At 58.5% G+C, this 18,035-nt stretch overlaps 1 protein-coding gene and 1 pseudogene across 4 annotated transcripts; both read left to right on the forward strand.

Moving 5' to 3' along the window:
• The first annotated feature begins 1,389 nt into the window (after positions 1-1,389).
• On the forward strand, positions 1,390-13,310 carry PITX1 (paired like homeodomain 1). 3 transcript variants are annotated; one of them, XM_081137216.1, is made up of 4 exons: positions 1,390-1,619; positions 7,136-7,371; positions 9,636-9,868; positions 11,766-13,310. In XM_081137216.1, exons 2-4 carry the CDS (start codon positions 7,203-7,205, stop codon positions 12,306-12,308), a joined length of 945 nt encoding a protein of 314 aa, XP_080993342.1. In that variant the 5' UTR covers positions 1,390-1,619; positions 7,136-7,202; the 3' UTR covers positions 12,309-13,310. The 3 variants fall into 3 exon arrangements, with proteins under 3 accessions (XP_080993342.1, XP_080993343.1, XP_080993341.1); XM_081137217.1 differs by having other exon boundaries at positions 1,390-1,550; XM_081137215.1 differs by lacking the exon at positions 1,390-1,619 and adding an exon at positions 6,044-6,521.
• A 1,516-nt stretch (positions 13,311-14,826) lies between these two features.
• LOC308555654 (large ribosomal subunit protein eL32 pseudogene) lies at positions 14,827-17,236 on the forward strand (annotated as a pseudogene). The gene is made up of 2 exons: positions 14,827-14,863; positions 16,807-17,236. The product of its transcript is annotated as a large ribosomal subunit protein eL32 pseudogene (transcript).
• Positions 17,237-18,035: the final 799 nt, after the last annotated feature.

Genomic DNA, 18,035 nt, shown 5'->3' on the forward strand with positions numbered 1-18,035 from the left:
CTGTGTGCACTGCGCCACGTACACCCACCAGAGAGGTGTTCTGCTGTTTAGAGCAAAGGGGAAGACTGTGGAATCCCCCAATATCAGGACAGGGTGCAGAGGCCACCCCTCAGGGCCTGAGCACTGCAGCTTCTACAGGCTTGGATCAGGCCCGCTTCTGAATTTGGATGTTTGGAGGGGGTCCCACGTCTCCGTGTTTCAGGCCAGTTGGCCCTGGGGGTGAGGGTGAGCCTGGGCCAGGTCTGACACTGGGCTGTGGCCTCTCCCGCAGCAGCTGTCAGGGAGAAACAGGCAGGGAGGCGCCACCAGTGACGGCACCTCATGAAACATTGATGCCTGGCCATCACACTGCCATCTCCTGGCACCTTGAGCCAAAGCCACAGCCCCAGAGCCCTGCGGCTGTCTGTGGGCAGGCCCCATACCTCTGACACTGAGGGTGGACCCTAATGGACCGACCAGCCCGACTTGGGTCCCATCCCATGGCCCCAGGAGCAGCAGGTTCAGACTGGGCACTTGGGGAAAGCAAGAGCCTATTCTGCTGGCCACTTGGTTTCCCCCACAAGGCTTCCTGCCCAGGGTTATCTGGCCATGGGCAACACTGGACAGCAGTCGCCTGCCAGTGGAACCCAGTCCCCATCAGTCCTGCCTATCTCCCAATGGCCATCAGCCAGAGCCAGGCCAATGGGGCTACGTTGATCATGTCCTCCCCCGTGGGGGGGCCCAGAAGGCCGAATGCTGGAGAGTGTGCAGGAGACGGGCTGAACAAGGGGCCAGAGAGACATCTGTTCTCCTGGGGTTGGTCTCCCCTTTCTTTATCAGCCCAGCCACTGAAAGGAGGATTGGGGGGATCCTCCAAGCAGGGCAGGTCGCATGATTGCCCCTCCCCAATAACACACCCACCCACTGGGGTCTGTCCTCAAACTTCCTTGGCTGCCAAGCTCTGCACCACGGTCTCTTTCTGCCAACGTGCAAGACCAGCTCCCTCCCGCAGGCTGAGCAGAAAGGGGAACCGGTCTAATCGCAGAAGAGGGGTTTGATCTTCACCTGGCAGGACCCAAGGAAATTCTGACCAGACCCCAACTAAACAGCGGTGGGACTGGGACCCTCGGGCGCCGGGTGGGAAACTGCGCCCAAAGGAGAGAACGTGCACCGGGCCAGGCCAGACCCGCCTCAGCTTCGTCCGCGTGCGGCGGGGCCCCTCCTCTGCGCGTGGAGTCCCGGGGCAGCTCCGGACCTCAGGCCCTGGCCGCGAGCCCCGCAGACCCCTGCTGCACCCCGAGGGAGGCCTGGACCCCTAGCCCGCGGGACTGCGCGCTGCCCCCTCCCCGTTAGTCCAGGCTAGCACCTCGCTTCCCCTCCCCTCTTCCCGCCTCCCCAGCCCGTGTCCCCGCCTTCCCCGCGGGCGACGGGCGGGCGGCGGTGGCGGGAGGAGCGGGCCCCGCCGAGGCAGCCCGGACCTTGCACGCTGGGATGTAGCGAACCAGCGTGGGCGAAACTGCGCGCGGAGCTGGAGACGCAGCTGGAGCCTGGGCCCTGGCCAGAGGCGAAACGTAAGCCGGAGTTGGTGGCGAGCGAGCCCATAGCCAACGAGCCGAGCGGCACAGCGCAGCCCGGGTGGGGTAAGAGTCGCTGGGCTAGGGGCGTGGGGAGGTGGTGGCCCGGTTCTGCGCTGTCCGATCCGGGCGCTGGTGGGGTCCAGAGGTGGCGCGGGACTAAGCGCATTGCGCGGAAGGCCAGGCGCCATCGAGGCAGCGCGAGGAGCTCCTTCCTGCGCCCGGCGCACGGTCCCGGCTGCCATCGCCCGAGCGCCACCTCGCCGAACCGGTGGGCCTGCCCCACGCTTCGGCCCCGGGCACCCCGACAGGCGGCCGACTCGAGGGCACGGGCCCCAGTCCCGTGAAGGGCAGAGCCCTGGACGCTTTTCACAGCCCCTCATGGCAGCACGGGCCGCCGGGGACCTCAGTGAGAAAGGGTAGGCGAGAGGGCCTCCCACTGCTCCCCGAGGCCCCCAAGAATGGGGGCCCCAGCACCAGAGGAAGCGATGGCCCCTCGGCACTCCAGGGGACTTCTGTCTTAGCTTCGCGTCAAGAGGGTATTTTTCCTAAACGAATCCGCTTCGTTCGTTCGCTTGTTCGTTGGGGCAGCCACGGCACAGAAGAGAAAAGCCCCAGCCCTGGGCCGCAGCCCCGGCGCTGCTCGCCGAGGCCCCGCCGACCCGCCGCAGCGCTGGGAGGCGCCCCGGCCCGCGGCCTGCCTCACTGGTACGGGTCGGGGTTTGCCTTACCCTAAGAGAAACCCCAAATGCTCTTCTCAGAATCCAATAAAGACACTCCTGCGGCTTCTTCGGGGTGTAGCTGTTGACGCAGGGCTCCCGGCCACAGCCGCTTCTCCAGACCCGGGTCTGGATTTCTGAAACCGACCGGCCTCCTGAATCTGAGCGGATTCAGCGGGGGGAAGGCGAGCGCACCGCAGCCGGCATCGCAGGAATCGGAACCCCAGGCCCCAGGCCCCTTGGTTCCGAGGTTTTCCTATTTAGGGATTCCCTTAATCTAAAAATATTTAAGTCCACTTTTCTGAGAAACTAAGGCTTGGTATTCTCTTGGCATCCCCGTGGTCTCTGACAGGCGCCAGGGCCGGAGGAAGGCAGCCCCCGGTTGCTGTCCACTTGGAGGTAGAGGTCTCCGGATAATGGCAAAAGCTACAGGCGGCACAGGAGGGGACTTGCTGGCCCCTGCCCTTTCTTCAGACGGCTTTGGGACTCCTAATCTCTACTGGGAAAAGGAAGAAGTGGGCTAGGACGTGGAGGCCAGGCTGCCTGGACTCTAGGACATAAAGGCGGCACTTGCTGACCTTCGGGCCAGGCTCAGAGTGCCCTTCTCTCAGCAAATCGGCTGCTGGGAAGAGCAGACTGTGATACTGTAAAAGCTGACCCTCTGCTCCCCAGGTGTGTGACCAGCCACTTCCACTTTCCTAGCCTTTTCTTCTGCTTGGCTCAGCCGTTCTGAGGAATCAGATAGCAACCAGTGGACTCAAGTGAGCCATGAGCAGGGAGATCCATGGGCTCTTACCAGCTGCTGACAGAGAATTCTGAGTTCCGTGGTCCCAGAGGCAGCCCACCTAGACATCCTGCCTGAATACACCCCAGCTCTCTCCCCACCAGGGCAGGCTGGGGAACCCCAATTGACAGGAAGCTTCAGGCTGCGGTCCTCTGAAGCCTAAAGAATCCAGTGAGATTGTTCCCAGTGCCTACCTGAGTACCTCTTTTCCCCCTCACCCAGTAATTACTTGCATTCAAAGAAATAAAAGCTTTTATTGGGGAGGGGGTCTTAGACCAGGCGGAAGGCAGTAGGTGGTCCCGGCTGCACTCCCCAAACTGGGTTTTCTAGTTTGAACTTCTCCACGGCCTAAGAGGCTTAGGGCTGGAATGTCCCAGAGAGTCATGGATGGCCCTGGGGGCAAGCCATGGCACATTCCTTCCCTGTGCCTAAAAATCCCTTGATTCTTATTTGAAAATTAGGGCAGGGTACCCCCATGAGTAGGTGGAAGGATGCCCTCCATGAGGACCTTCCAACCACCCTTCCCAAATAAAATTACTAAACCATTCTTGGGCGCAGAGTCTGTTTTGAGTGAGCCCAGCCTCAGGAAGAGTCCCTATAGGGACAACTTCAACCCCCACAGCAGCCCAGGTTCCTCTCTGTTCAGCCCAGCCAGGACTCAAAGCCCCAATTTTCCTGAAAGTCACAAAATCATTACTAGCACTGTGTGGCCTGGAGGGATGGAGAATAGGGCACATGGTTCTGGCTCCAGAAGCCCCCTTCCCTCCTCTTCTCTTGTCCCATTGTCAAGTGAGCTGGAGGCTGAAGCAGCAGGCAGTGTGTGCCATGTCAGACATGGGAACTGAGGTACAGTGCAGGTCAAACCTGGCCCAAGGGTACATAGCAAAGCCAGGGGGACACTGGGCCCCTACATTTACTCCTGAAAGAGAGTTGCCTGCAGTCCTGTGTGCATGTATGAGATATCTGTGAGAGTGCGAGAAGCCCCTATCTTGCCTGGGATAGTGGCCAGCGGAGGGTGTGGCTGAAGAAAAAGAGAGAGCGCACAGGTCCCTTCTCCAGTCAACACTCAGGATCAGGCCAGGGGCCCCTGCTCATTCAGCGCTGCTTGGGTCCAGCAGAACAGACTCCCCAGGGCAGTCCCCAATAGTCTCAGCCCCTCCCTGGGGCTCAGAGCCCTAGAGATATGGAGCATCACCCACAATAGTCAGGGCATTTCCATCCACAAAGCAGCCATTAGTATTTCCAAATGTAGGGAGTATTGTGACTGCCTAGAGCACTGCCAGAGGCTTGGGTCCAGAGGGGCACACAGCAGGTGATCAATAACTGCATGAAATCCATCAACAGTGAGAGATGCAAGCCACTCAGACCTAATAGCTAAAGATGCAGAGTCAAGAATCACAAAACAGTCCCCATCCATGGAAGGCCTGACTCTTCAGACCCTCTGGGGAGTGGGAGGACTGTGACTTTCAGTCTCTGGATAGCCATAGGCAGAACATCCATTCCATGTTCCCACTCAGACAGGCACTGTGCTTCACACCTTGGCCTGGCACTTGGAATGCTTAGAACACACCTCCTTTCCCCTACCAGTGATGATTTTGTGCCAAACATCATCAACTTTCTGAAAGTCAGAGGCCTGGCTGTGTGTACACATATGTGGCTGTACTCAGCACTCCTGTGTGCGGATGCAGTGAGTACATGGGTCTGTGTGTACACAGCACACCTGTATAGGTATGCAGTACCTATGTGTGCATGCATGCTCCCATACCTGTCTGTACCCAGGCAGGTGGGGTAGCACGTTGTCCTGTCAGGGTAAAAGCAGCTACAAGGTGGTGGGTGAAGGGGCACTCCGGGCATGCTACAGCACCTGGATACCTCCTTGAAAGGAGGTATTTGCTGCTTCAGGAGACTCAGCCAAGAACTGTGGTAAAAGATGGGGCTGATGGCAAATGCAGCAAATGCTGAGCAACCATACTTCACCACATGGACCCCCATCACACACACCAAGACTGTTTTCATCCTGGGGGTCTCAACTTAGACAAACTTCCCTTTGGGAGGAAAGGACAGGAATATCTGAGACTCCCCAACTCCTAGATGCAACTGGCCTCATCCTCAGACCCTGCTCCCTGTGCTCACAGGCACCCAGTGGGAGTGGACCAGGCCCTAAGGAACTGTGCCTTCTCCCCAGGGCCCAGAGCTGGGGGTTTTGGGGTGAGGCCGAGGGAGTGAGGCAGGCCTGGTTCCACCCTATGCCTGCCCCTACCCCTGCCCCTGCCATCCTCACCAAGGAACTCAGCATGGGGCCCGCTAATGGCGAGCCAGGGTGGGGGCTCAAGGCAGTGCCTGCAGAGCATCCCAGATGCTGACAACCTCCATGTTCAGACCCAAGCAGAGACCCCCCCCCCCCAGGAGGAGATGAAGATGCACTGGGCCCCGAGGGGAGGCACTGGGCCTGGAAAGCAGGGCAGTGTTTCTCCCCCAGGCTGCTGTCCAGCCCAGCACTGCTCCTGCCTGGTGGAACTGGTCAGCAAGTGAGGAGCACAGGGCAGCCTGGGGTCCAGCTGTGGCCAGAAAAACAGGTCAGGGTCGCATCCTATCACCCCAGCTGACACCTATTTACTTAAGACTCTGAGGTCTTCGAACCAGTTAACAATTGTTGAGCAAAATTCTTCAACAAACTTCACTGAAGTAGGACTCAAGGAGAGGGGATCATTCCTAGGGGTGGGGAGGGGAATGTCTTTTCCTGTGCCCATGAGAGAAGCTCCACTGTAGGCTTCCTGGGCTGCAGGCCCAGGGTTGAGAAATTGCAGTCACCTGGCCTGCCAGGCCTGTGCCTGCAGCTCTGGGAAGCCCGAGTGGAGGCCCCAGGCGGCTACAAACCTGCCCTGAAGGGGGCAGAGGCCCACCCCGTGACTGCCAAGGCCCCGGCCTGGTGGATTTGGCCAGGCGGGTTAAGGGTGCAACACAAGGGGAGAGAGCCCTATAGAAGAGGTTGTGGGGCCTGGCCGGGGTTCTTGGGGTCTCCTGCTGCACTCGCCAGCGGCCTGGAGCCAACAGAAACGTTTCGTCTGATTAGAAGCCATCAGTTCTATCCCAATCCCGGAAAATTGACTGCGGTGCAGAGGCGGGGACCTAAGCAGCAGCCTTGGGGGAGAGGGTCCAAGCTAATTAGGAGGCAGCATCCGGGGGCCCATTAGAGCACAGGCTGCTGTCACTCAGTCGGGCTCAGGTCCCGGGAGAAGAGGCCGAGGAAGGAGGGGCCGCGGGCCCCTCGACGAGGACGCTGCTGGGAGCTGGCGGGACCGGCCCCGGGCTCTGCCCCTGCCCTGGCTCTGGCTCGAAAGCGCCGGCTCGGTGCGATCCTGCTCAGTGAACATTCGCTCATCCTGAGCTGTTCTCGTCCCGGGCCTGGGGACTTCTCGGCCCAGACAGCTGATTCTGAGCGAAACAAGTCATTTGGGGCTCGAGGTGGGCACAAGCCGCGCGGGACTTACAGGCCAGACGCGTTTCTTTTGTGCGGCCGAGGGAGAACTCGGTGTGTCACCGGGAGGAGGGAGAGGCGCGGTGAGGCCGCGGGGGGTGGGGGAGGGGGCGGGGAGGCGGCGGGAAGGTGCCTGGGAGGAGGAGGGCGCGGGCGAGGCCGGGAGGGAGGGCGGCAGAGAGGGCGCGGCGGCAGCGCGGGCGGCTCCGGGCTGGATTCCGCCCGCGCTCCTCGCTCGCTCGCTCGCTCCCTCCTCCCCGGCCCCCTCCCACCCAGGCCCACCCCACCCACCACCCCTAGCGCAGGGACTGCTGGAACCTGGCGGTGCGCGCTGTCGCTTTAAGACTGATTCTGCCGGAGCCGTCCGGAGCCTTAGAAACCGGCCCCGGATCGGGAGCCGAAGCCGGGGCCGGGCGGGCGGCTGACGCCCGAGCGGCGGGAGCGGAGCGCGAAGCCGGGCGCCGGGTCGCGAGAAACCGCTGCTGCTGCCGCCCGCCTGGCCCCGCAGCCCCAGGCGGTCCATGGGGCGGGCGCGGCAACTTTGCGGGCGCGGGCAGCCCTGGGGGGCGGCCGCTTAGGCACTGCGCTCTTGTCCCTGCAGGTCGCAGCCAGGGCGGCGGGTGCGCCCTGCCCCGGCCCCTGGAGCGCCCGCCGCGGTCCCCGCCTCCATGGACGCCTTCAAGGGGGGCATGAGCCTGGAGCGGCTGCCGGAGGGGCTCCGGCCGCCGCAGCCACCGCCGCACGACATGGGACCCGCCTTCCACTTAGCCCGCGCCGCCGACCCCCGTGAGCCGCTGGAGAACTCAGCCAGCGAGTCGTCCGACACGGAGCTGCCAGGTAAGCGCGGCGCCCCGCGAGGCGCACATGGAGCCTGCCCCGGCGCGGGGAGCGGGGAGTAGGGCCTGGCCTCCGCGCCTCCGTCAGGACCTTTCCCTTTCCCATTCTCCATTTGACCGTGAACGCGGAAATTTACACGCTTTATGAAGCGGACATTCAGTGCTTTACGAAGGCACTTCTACGCAGTCCCCACGCACCACGAGACCGGCAGATGCACGAACTTACAACCCGAGGGGCGACTGGCAGCCCCTCTTGATCAGGAGCAAGTAGAACGCGGCGGGAAAGTTAGGTTTGCGCAATTGGGTGCCGCGGGGCCGCTCGGACCCAAGAAGAGGAGCAGATCGAGAAGGGAATGGGGCGGAGGGTGAGAAAAAAGTACCCAGAGAGACAGAGAAGGGGACAGACACCCCGACAGTGGGTGACAGATTGAGAAAGCGATACCAAAGAGAAGGGGTGGCGGTAAAAGTCAGAAAAGCAAACTGGGGTCGAGGTAGGGACAACCTCAAGGAAAAGGAAAACAGCCAGAGAACAGCGAGGGAGAGCGGGCCTAGGGGTGCGGCCCGGCTCCGGGTAGGACCCCCTAAACTTGGGATCCCGGCCCCATGTGCGCCGCGGGAGCCGGGACCCGCCAGGCCGCCTGGCCAGGGCTCCGACTCCGCTGGGGGCACGTCTCCCTCCGAGCTACCTTTCAGTCCGAACTCAAGCTTTTCTCCCCCAGGCCAAGCTGGGCCGCTGGGTGGGCGGTGTGAGCAGTGGCTCCGCTGACCCCGGCCCGGCCCGACCTCCAGGGTCCCCGATCAGATCCCGCACTCGCCGTCCTTAGCGCGGCGACGCCGGCGAGCTCCCCGCTCCCCAGGCCGAGGGCTCCTCTTATGCGTTCATTTTTTAATCCACCGCCGAGTGTTTCTCTACGCGTTTTTAATCTCTATTTGTTTCTGTTTTGCATCCCTAAGTGACTTTCTGAGAGGTTCTGTTTGCTTGGTTAAAAAAAAAAAAAAAAAAAAAAATCAACGCTGGACTGTACTTTTGTTTTCAAAAGTTTTAAACATGGCCTTTGCTTGGTTTTTATTTTTAAAGGCCAGAGAAATATGTAGTTATAGGTTGCTTTTTAAAACCAAATCTATGAGGATAAATTTAAATTTTAACTGTTTTTTATAAAGAATTACTATAGTAGGTATATTTCTCTGGAATTTAAAATATATAACATTATTCTTCAGGACATTTTTAAAAGTCAATCCAAAATGGCGCGTTTCTCGGGTAGTTGTTCAAAACCCATTTACAGTAGTGTTATTTTGGGAATTTAAGTTATCTAACTATAGTGTTATATTTCCCTGGGATTTAAAAATTACCTCTAGAAGGACATTATTGAGAGGGGTTAAAAAGCTATCTACAACAAGACATTGATTTTTAAATCTCAGAGAAGTAAATGCCTGTGTCTGCCTGGAATTTATATGCGTACAGCACCGTATTTAGTTAGGGGTGTGTTTGTGGCTTCTTACTTTGCATCTGCTCTGTGTTTCTACCTGACTATTTTTAAGAATTTGTGACCCTTTCTGTGCTTTTAGGCATAGAGCTGTGAACTTTTTTGGGCTTCTGTGTTTTGCTTCTAAGTTATTTTTTTATGTTTCAGTGTTTCTATGACTGCATGTAGTTACAAGGGGGAGAGGCTAGAGCTCCAGGTCACCTAGACAGAGTCTGTCAGTCTGGGCTGCCTGGACTGCGGCTGGAAAAATCTTCTGGGCCTTGGGACTTGAGGCCTGGAGCTGAGACCAAGAACAGGGCTGTGTCTGCCTGCCCAGTGGGGCTCCCGGGCAGCCCTGGGGAGAAGAAAGTGGAGGGGCTGCAGGCACACATCGCCTAGCTCATGCTCCACAGACTAGCTAGCTTCAGGCTAGAAAAATTCTATCCTAGTTCAGAAAAGTAGAGACCTCCCTCAAATTTAGACCAAGTCTTAAAAATCGTACATTTGCGCTGACTTTAGCAGTTGGGCTCAATCATGAGCCAAGCTGGGAGAGCAGGCCCTGCCCTGCCAGGAGCCCAGGCCTGCAGCTCGGCTCCTGGGCTCTATCTCCTCCAGGCACCCCAGACCAGAGATGGCTACTGACCACCAGGCACTGGGCGGGCTCTTCCCGGTGGGGACAATTCCAGGGCCCCTGGCGGGAGGGAGGGTCGCCAGCGCTGATGGCGGGTTCTTCGATGGAGCCGGGATGGGTACAAAAGGGCATAAGCCCAAAGTGACGGGCGCCCTGTCCTGCCTGCTTCAGAGAAGGAGCGCAGCGGGGAACCGAAGGGGCCCGAGGACAGCGGTGCCGGCGGCGCGGGCTGCGGAGGTGCGGAGGACCCCGCCAAGAAGAAGAAGCAGAGGCGGCAACGCACGCACTTCACAAGCCAGCAGCTGCAAGAGCTGGAGGCCACGTTCCAAAGGAACCGCTACCCCGACATGAGCATGCGGGAGGAGATCGCAGTGTGGACCAACCTCACGGAGCCGCGCGTGAGGGTGAGTCGGCGCGCGGGCAGACAGCTGTCGGCGCTGCCTCGGCCGCAGCCCTGGGGACCTGCTCCCTCTCTCCATCGTAGCAGATTCCACCCTAGGCCCCATCTGCCCAGCTGCTGCCAAGCCCTTTGGCCGCTAGCGCCCTCGGCAGCTGCCGTTTTGGATCCCTCTGACCCGCATCCTACCTGACCCTCCGGCTTTACCACAGCCTCAGCCCCAAGACCTGTGGCCCCAGGAAACTTTCCACGCCCGGTAGGGCCCAGGGCCTACTCGGATGGGACCACCCTAGACGGCGCTGACGGGTCCCCTCGGCTGGAGACCTCAGAGCTGCTGGAGCCTTCCCCAAAAACGAAAGGGAAAGGCTGATTCTGCCTGGCAGCCTGTGAGTGGCCTGAAAGGTGCCTAGGCTCCGGGATCTCAAAAATTCCTGGGACGATGGTCCCATCCTTACCGCTTCTCCAAAATGTCTGGAATTCTCCACCTGACTTGTCCCCAGCCATTCAACCAGTCAGTAGCTGGGCCCTTTCCCTAATTCCGTTTCCTGTAGGGCTGGGGTCAGGGGCATAGGGAAGCGGCTCTGGTGGATAAGTGACCATCAGGCCGAGTCCCTTTGGAGATAACAAGATTTCTGATCAAGACCAGACAGCACCCTATTTCTCCTCACCCTTTCGTTCCCAGTAAAAGCAAGGCTTTCCTGCCAGAGCAGGGAGAAAATTATTTCTTCTCTGGCACGCAAATGTTTAATCATATCGGGAGCACATCCCAAGCCAGACCAAAGTCCCACCTGGACTCCCTGCCATAACCCCAGCTCTCACTCCCCGGTCAGGCCAGCCAGCCCGGTGGGACCAGAGTGAAGACAGCACTCAGTAACCCTGAACTCACTAATCCTGCCCGGGTTTATGGAGGGTTGAGGGGTGGAATCGGGCAGAGTCGGTGCCGGCGACTGGAGAAGGCTGAGATACAGGGCCTGGCGAGTAGCTGGGGAAACTCAGCCCCCGGCTGGAGCGCGGCTGGGGAGGGCAGAGGGCACTCGGCGGGGAAGAGGGGCGAGGGTCCGCAAGCACCAGGAGTGGGGAAAAAAGAGGTTTTTACTAAATTCTGTGGGAGAAGCGGAGGGGGAGATTAGAGAGAAACTAGTATGAAGTGAAAGGAAATTAAATATTTGCAGACACACATCTTTGGCATATACTTAGGAGGCAGAGAAGAAATGAAATATTTAAGGGAGAAGCAGAAGAATCAAGTAGCTGAGAAAATAAAGCATCAACTATTAAGAGGAACAGCGAAGGTCAGATATTTGGAAAGAAGGAAAAAAAACTAAATATTTGATCAAAAGGATCAAAATGGGGGATAAGGAAGAAAAATGGGCTGTTCGAGAAGAAAGTGGGTCAAACAGCGGGTGGACCAAACGAAATAGACATTTGGGACAGAAATGAGAGTATCAAATACTGCCAATAAAGATGGAAAGAGACCGTAGGAGGAGTGAACAACAGATGGGAGAAGGGGGAGGAGGGAGATCCTAAGTTTCAGGGCAGAAAAGTATTTTCTGTATCCGAGGGAGAAGGGAAAAGACGGGCTATTCAGGAGACAGATGGGGACCCGTTTGGGGAAGAAAGCAGAGGATAGGCTGCTTGAGAAAAGAAGAGAAAACGAGTATTTGTTCGAACAAAAGATCTGTATTAGAAGAAAACGGATTTAACTTGGGGAACAGGATAAAGATCAGAAAAAGGAAAAGACTAATTTTTCCAGCGGACAGGAAAGCCACCATTACGGAGAACAGGCAGGGGCGGGAATATGGAAGAAAAGCGGCGAAGTTCGGCGAGAAGGCGGCGGAGCGCGGGCGGGAGGCGGGGCGGCTTCCCGCCCGCCGCGGCCCTGACCCCTGTCCTGCCCCTTCCCCCAGGTCTGGTTCAAGAACCGGCGGGCCAAGTGGCGGAAGCGCGAGCGCAACCAGCAGCTGGACCTGTGCAAGGGCGGCTACGTGCCGCAGTTCAGCGGCTTGGTGCAGCCCTACGAGGACGTGTACGCCGCCGGCTACTCCTACAACAACTGGGCCGCCAAGAGCCTGGCGCCCGCGCCGCTCTCCACCAAGAGCTTCACCTTCTTCAACTCCATGAGCCCGCTGTCCTCGCAGTCCATGTTCTCAGCGCCCAGCTCCATCTCCTCCATGACCATGCCGTCGAGCATGGGCCCGGGCGCCGTGCCCGGCATGCCCAACTCGGGTCTCAACAACATCAACAACCTCACCGGCTCCTCGCTTAACTCGGCCATGTCCCCCGGCGCCTGCCCCTACGGCACACCCGCCTCGCCCTACAGCGTCTACCGGGACACGTGCAACTCGAGCCTGGCCAGCCTGCGGCTCAAGTCCAAGCAGCACTCGTCGTTCGGCTACGGCGGCCTGCAGGGCCCGGCCTCCGGCCTCAACGCCTGCCAGTACAACAGCTGACCGCCCGGCCGGGCCACGAGGGCCGCACGGCGCGGGGGCGGAGGACGCACGCACCGGGGCCTCGCTCGCCGCGCCGGCCTCGCGCCTGCGCAGCCCCCTCCTCTCCCGCCCCCCTCCGGGTTGGTTTTGTGTTTGCTTTTCCGGACCCCACTCTGCCCTCCAAAACCAGACAAAAACAAAAAGACGTAGGAGCGAAGTGCCGCGAAAAATCGGATGAGTTGCAATTTCCCTGGGGATGGCGCGGGTGGTGTGTGCGCGTGTCCTCGGGCCGCCGCGGGCCGCTCCGCGCAGGGGACGCGGCGCGGCGCGGGAGGCGGGCGCGGGAGGCGGGCGCCCAGGCCCGGCGGCGGCACCGAGAGGACGCCCTCGTAGCCCGCGTTCCCGCCGCGCTGGACCTGGACTGTGCCGCTGCGCCCGGGAACTGGACGCGCGGGACCCGCGAGCCTGGCCTCGGCCCGTACGAACCAAGACGCCCCCTCCGAGCAGGGCCCGGCCGAGCGACCTTAGCTCAATCCGGATCCGAGTTGGAGCGGGTGTTGGGCCGGGGGTGACGGTGTCTAGCCCGGGACGGGGGGACTCGCTGAGGAGCCGCGCGGCCCCGGCGCTCCCCCAACAGCCCTCGTCCGTCCTGCGCCCGGGAAAATTATTTTAAGGCTACGGAACCCGCAGCTGGCGGTGCGGACGCGGCGAGAGGAGGGGGGGGCTCGCCTCTGGGCACCCCAGCGTCCCCGCGGGCCCAGGTTCCCTGCGCCGCCCCTGAGCTAGGAGGTGGCCCCTGGCCCCGGGCGGAGCCGCTGTGCTAGAAGAGTGGAGCCGAGCCGGGAGAGCTCCGGGCACGGCCAGGGCCCCTCGCCGCGCCCACTTTGCACACCCGCTCTCCGGCCCGCGCCCCTGTTTACAGCGTCCCTGTGTATGTCGGACTGACTGTATAGAATTATAAATCTGTCTATATCGACTTGTCCATGTACGTCTATTAAAACCATAGTACGAGCGTGCTAACCACTGCGGAGCCCCGACTACTTCTTTCAGCTGAGGAGGGAGGCGGGTAGAAAGGGAACTTCGCCACCGGGGCCCCCGAGGGCAGGAGGGAAGAGCGGAGGCAGACCCCGCCAGGGCCCATTCCCCCACTTCCCACCGCCGTTCCCGACCCGGCGGCCGGGCTCCCGCGAGGGCGCCGCCTGGCACGCCCAGCTCGCCCTCTCTGCGCCTCCCGGCACTCACCACCTGGGTTGCTCAGCCTTGGCGCGGTGTGCTTGGGCTGCCCTGACCCGGACCTCCTCCCAGCCCCCCTCAACACGCGGGCCACCAGACTGCAGGCTCTCGGGGGGTGCGTGATCCTTGTCTGCCCAGGGCGTTGAGATCGGACCGCTGAGAGCTTCTTTAGGTCTGGGGTTGCCATTTTTCCTGTGGGCCCGGTATCCCCACCTTGAAGCCCTGTCCTGGCTCTTCTGGGAGGTGTGAGGGTGCTGGATTCACCAGAGCCTAGCCAGGGCCTCCCTTCTCCCCCCCCCCCCCCCAGGGGCATGTGGCTTGCCATGGAAAGTGTCCATCACACAGGACTCACTTCTCACTTCCCTTCCATCCCAACTTATTGGAGGCTCCCGGCTGCTTCCACCTTTCCCTGGCTTTTGGAAACTCCTGAACAAGACCAGCCTGTAAACTGCCTGTAAAATTCTGCTTTCCTTAAGTAAGTCACTTCTAATGGCAACACAAAATGTTTGCAGCTGCAGTGAGGACGGGGGAGGGGGCAGTAATTCTGCTTTAGAATCACCTTGTGACAGGGATTGGCACTGCCCTGGAGCTGGACCCAGGCAAGGCGGAGCTGGGGGAGAAGCACATCAATGGGCTTAGACATAAGCTAATAGCTAGAGAGCCCTGTGCACACATTCTCAAACCAGGTCAACACTGTGTTGTCCCTATTATACAGATGATGGAACCGAGGCTCCACCACATGATGTAACTGGGCCAAGGTCACACTGAGTCAACAGTATTTAGATTCCAAAGCCAGGCATCTTTCCACTGGTCTTTTCACCTTCCGATGAGGTGTGAGGAAGGGTCCTTCCTGGAGGATGGCCCAACCTGATGCTGGAGGATTTGGAGTGTGAGGTTCTGAGAAGGACAGGGCCAGATACACAGACTGAAGGAGGGAGGTGGGGAGAGGGAAGGCTGGGGCATGGGGCTGGAGCCGGGCCACCCCTCCTCCAACGGCTCTAGTCCAGAGCTCTGACCCCTCACTGGAAACATAAACACAATCACATCTGGACTCCGAGTGCCTTCCCCAGCCTCACACATCTGCCAAGACCAAGGGACTCTGGTGTCAGTTGAAGGCAGGAGGCAGAGGAGACCTAGAAAGAGATGGGACTGGAGGAAAGTGGGAAGCAGAGAACCTTCTCCTAAAAGTCAGGCCCAGCTCCAGGTGAGAGAGGGGCCAAAGAGGGGTCTGGTGGAGACTCAGTGTGACCGTGGGGCCACAGGGCAAACAGCTGCAGACGAGTGGAAGGGTAGAAGCAGCCCCACAATGACCCCATCATTCATCAAGGACCACGGCCAACAAGGTGAGTGTAAGACAGCCTCAGGCTCCACCCAGCTATTCTGACCCAGCTGTTATGTGGCTGGTACAACAGATAGTATCCAGCCCTTTCCCAGCTGCACCAGCTGTACCAGCTGCAAGATCATCTCTGGAGGAGGGGGTAAGGGATATATAGAGTTCTGAAAGCCAAGTCCTTCGAGAAAGGCAGAAAGTCCTACTCCTGCTCTGCGTGAAGAGGACCAGAGAGGGGGTATCATTCATTCAGCCAACATTTACTGAGTTTCTGCCCTTGGTGCTAAGGGCCGAGCAGTGGAAAACAGACACAGTCCCTGCTCTCATGGACAAGTAAACAAATATGTGTATAATTACAAACTGGGCTGAGTGCTTTTGAAGAAAAAGTGCTGCAAGAAAAAATGAGTCCTGCTTTAAACAGAGTGGTCAGGGAAGGCTGTCCTAGGAAGGAGATTCCTTCCGTCTTCAGTGGCAAGTGCTATCATTTATTAAGCCCATTTGGGGTCCAGAGTCATGTGCTAAGTGTATACTCCTCATCAGTGAGCCCCTTTACCTGCACAACAACCCTATAAAGAAAGGTCTTTATTACCCCTTGTCCTGATGAGGCCTCGAAGCTTAAAGAGGTCAGGTCACTTGCCCAAGGTCACACAGCCGGAAGTGACGAAGTGGATTCAAACACGGTCAGTGCCCGTTCTCTGCACTGGGCTGCCCCATGCCAAGCACCATGGGCAACATGGGCTTAGGGAGAGGGGACTGAAGAGATCACAGTTTCAGCTGGCAACACAGGACTAGCCCCAGGAAATAGAAGAGCACATCTGTTTTCACCTGGTCCTGATGAAGTGACCCCCAAAGGGCTGCTTCAGGTTTAGGGAGCACATGAATTAAGGGCAGAAGGGCAAGAGGCTGGTACCCAGCACTGTCTGCAGGCACTGTGGGGCACAAAAGGAAAATGGGATTAGCCACTGTGCACAACCCCCAAGAGCCTGCTCATTGAGGGAGAGGTCCTGAGTTACCTCCCCTAGCTTTAAGGCCCCAGCATCCAAGCGGAAGTCCCAGGTAGACGATCTACCTTGGAGGGGGCATTGCCCAGGGAGTCCAGGCCCTGGAGACATCTCTGTGATACCCTTCAGCTCCCCAAGAGATAGCAGCAGGGTCTCAGTCACCAAAAGGGCCAGTCTGGGAAATGAGAGGGTGGTTTCATGCCCCTTGACCTCCCCATTTCCCAGGCCAGTCACTTGGCTCTGATATCCGAGGGAACCTCTTAAGAGCAAGGGTTTGAGTTCTGCCTCTACTTCTGAATTGCCCTGGGCAAGAGACTTAATTAAGGTCTCTGAGCCTCTATTTCCTCTTCCATAAAAGGGAATAACAATCACTTCACACAGTCGTTTAAAGGATTAAATGAGATAATGCACAAAGTGTTAATTGGGGTGCTCGAATTATAAGTGCTCAATAAATGGTTATTATTGATGGCAGTGTTATTAAATATTATTTGGGATCCAACTTGGTTTCCCTCCAGCTTTGCTGGGTGTCATGAATGTGAGTCATGACTGACAGTCCTGCTGACTTCCCCACCCAACCTTCCCTCCATCCCACTCCTGGAACCATCCTAGACGTGGACTCTCAGTGCCCTAGCCCGGGAGACCCAGAGGAACGGGGCCCAATCCCTGCTGTGCACGAGGTCTGGGGACAGGCAGATCAGCAGTCAGTACTCTGTAAGTGCTCCCTGCAACAGGGGGTGACGATGCCTGAACACTTCTTTTTGTGTTCATCATTTCATCAGTAGCTAACATCAGGCCCTTATCAAGCGAGCGCCAGGCCTCGTGCAAGCACTTTACAAGAATTACAGCCTTTTCTCCTCACAGGAGGGAGGGGATTATTACTCTTAGACTGGAAAAAAGGGAAGCTCAGAGAGCACAGCTAATGTGGAGAGAGTGGCTCTTCCTCGGCACTGCCTAGGAGGTGGCAGCCATCTCCTGCTTGGCACCACGGCTGCCCTCAGAGCCCTGTGAAACCCAAGATCATCAGAAAGGACCAAGAAGTTCATCTGGCACCAGTCAGGCCAATTTGTCAAAATTAAGCAGGACTGAGAAACCCAGAGGTGTTGTCAATAGGGTGCACAGAAGATTCAAGGGCCAGATCATGATGCCTGGCGTTGGTTATGGGAGCAACAACACCACAAAGCACATGTGCCCAGTGGCTTGCGGAAGTTCCTGGTCCACAGCGCCAAGGAGCTTGAAGTGCTGCCGACGTGCAACAGATCTCACTGTGCTGAGACTGCCCACAAAGTCTCCTCAAAGAACCACAGAGCCAGTGTGGAAAGAGAAGCCCAGCTGGCCATCGAGTCACCAATCCCAATGCAAGGCTGTGCCACGAAGAAAATGAATAGACATCGTGTGTACATTGTTTGTGTTAATAAAGCCATAAAATTCTGCCATCTGGGAATAAAATATTCGGGAGAGAGCAGTCAGGACCTGCACTCAGGCCCTCTCACCAGGTCCATGTTCCCATCCACTGCACTATACACCCTCCTGAAGAGAATCACATTTGTACGGGTGGCAAGACTGGGGGTGGGAAAATGAACAATTATAATTCATGTCAAGAGGCTGTGCTCAGCTGGGCTCTGGGAGAGAGATTTACCTTCGCGGAGCTCACTCTCCTGGCTGTTGAGAGAGCAGCATGGGGCGCAGGTGAGGACAGGCACTGAGACAGGCACTGAGGAAGCCCTAGGGTGGGGCCAACAGAACGGGGTGGGCGGGAAGGGCCCTGGAATAACAACCATTAAAACCCAAACTTCCACCTCATTCAGTATTACAAGCTTCTCATTTCCTAAATGGGTGCTTCCAGTCCACCTCCCTTTGGAAGCCCTCCCAGGCTTCCTCCCAGCGCTTGCTAGCCTGCCTCCTTGCCCCTCTCACCATGGGAACCTCACTCTTCACAATCCTGTGTTGACTTTGCAGGGCCCTGGACCTGTCTCCCAATTGGCTGGTGTTGTCCAGAGCAGGTGTTGCCCACTATCAAGTGGCTGCAGGGCACCCGGCTGATATAGTGGCCAGAGCCTAGCCAGGTTGGAGGGGCTGCAATCCCGCGAATCAGGATGCCGCAGAGGAACAGTTCAGGGTGCGGGAAGCCGCACTTGGAGTGGGGTGGAGGCCCAGAGCAGGATGGCCTTAGGAGGAGGAAAGCCG

The sequence above is a fragment of the Miniopterus schreibersii genome (genome assembly GCF_964146895.1).
Source record: "Miniopterus schreibersii genome assembly, chromosome: 4".
NCBI classification, from domain to species: domain Eukaryota; kingdom Metazoa; phylum Chordata; class Mammalia; order Chiroptera; family Miniopteridae; genus Miniopterus; species Miniopterus schreibersii.

Coding starts and splice junctions, on each gene's coding strand:
- PITX1 (XM_081137216.1), top strand. CDS start 7,203: ATGGACGCCTTCAAGGGGGGCATGAGCCTGGAGCGGCTGCCGGAGGGG. Junction 7,372..9,635: donor GTCCGACACGGAGCTGCCAG/GTAAGCGCGGCG, acceptor TGCCTGCTTCAG/AGAAGGAGCGCAGCGGGGAA. Junction 9,869..11,765: donor TCACGGAGCCGCGCGTGAGG/GTGAGTCGGCGC, acceptor CCCTTCCCCCAG/GTCTGGTTCAAGAACCGGCG.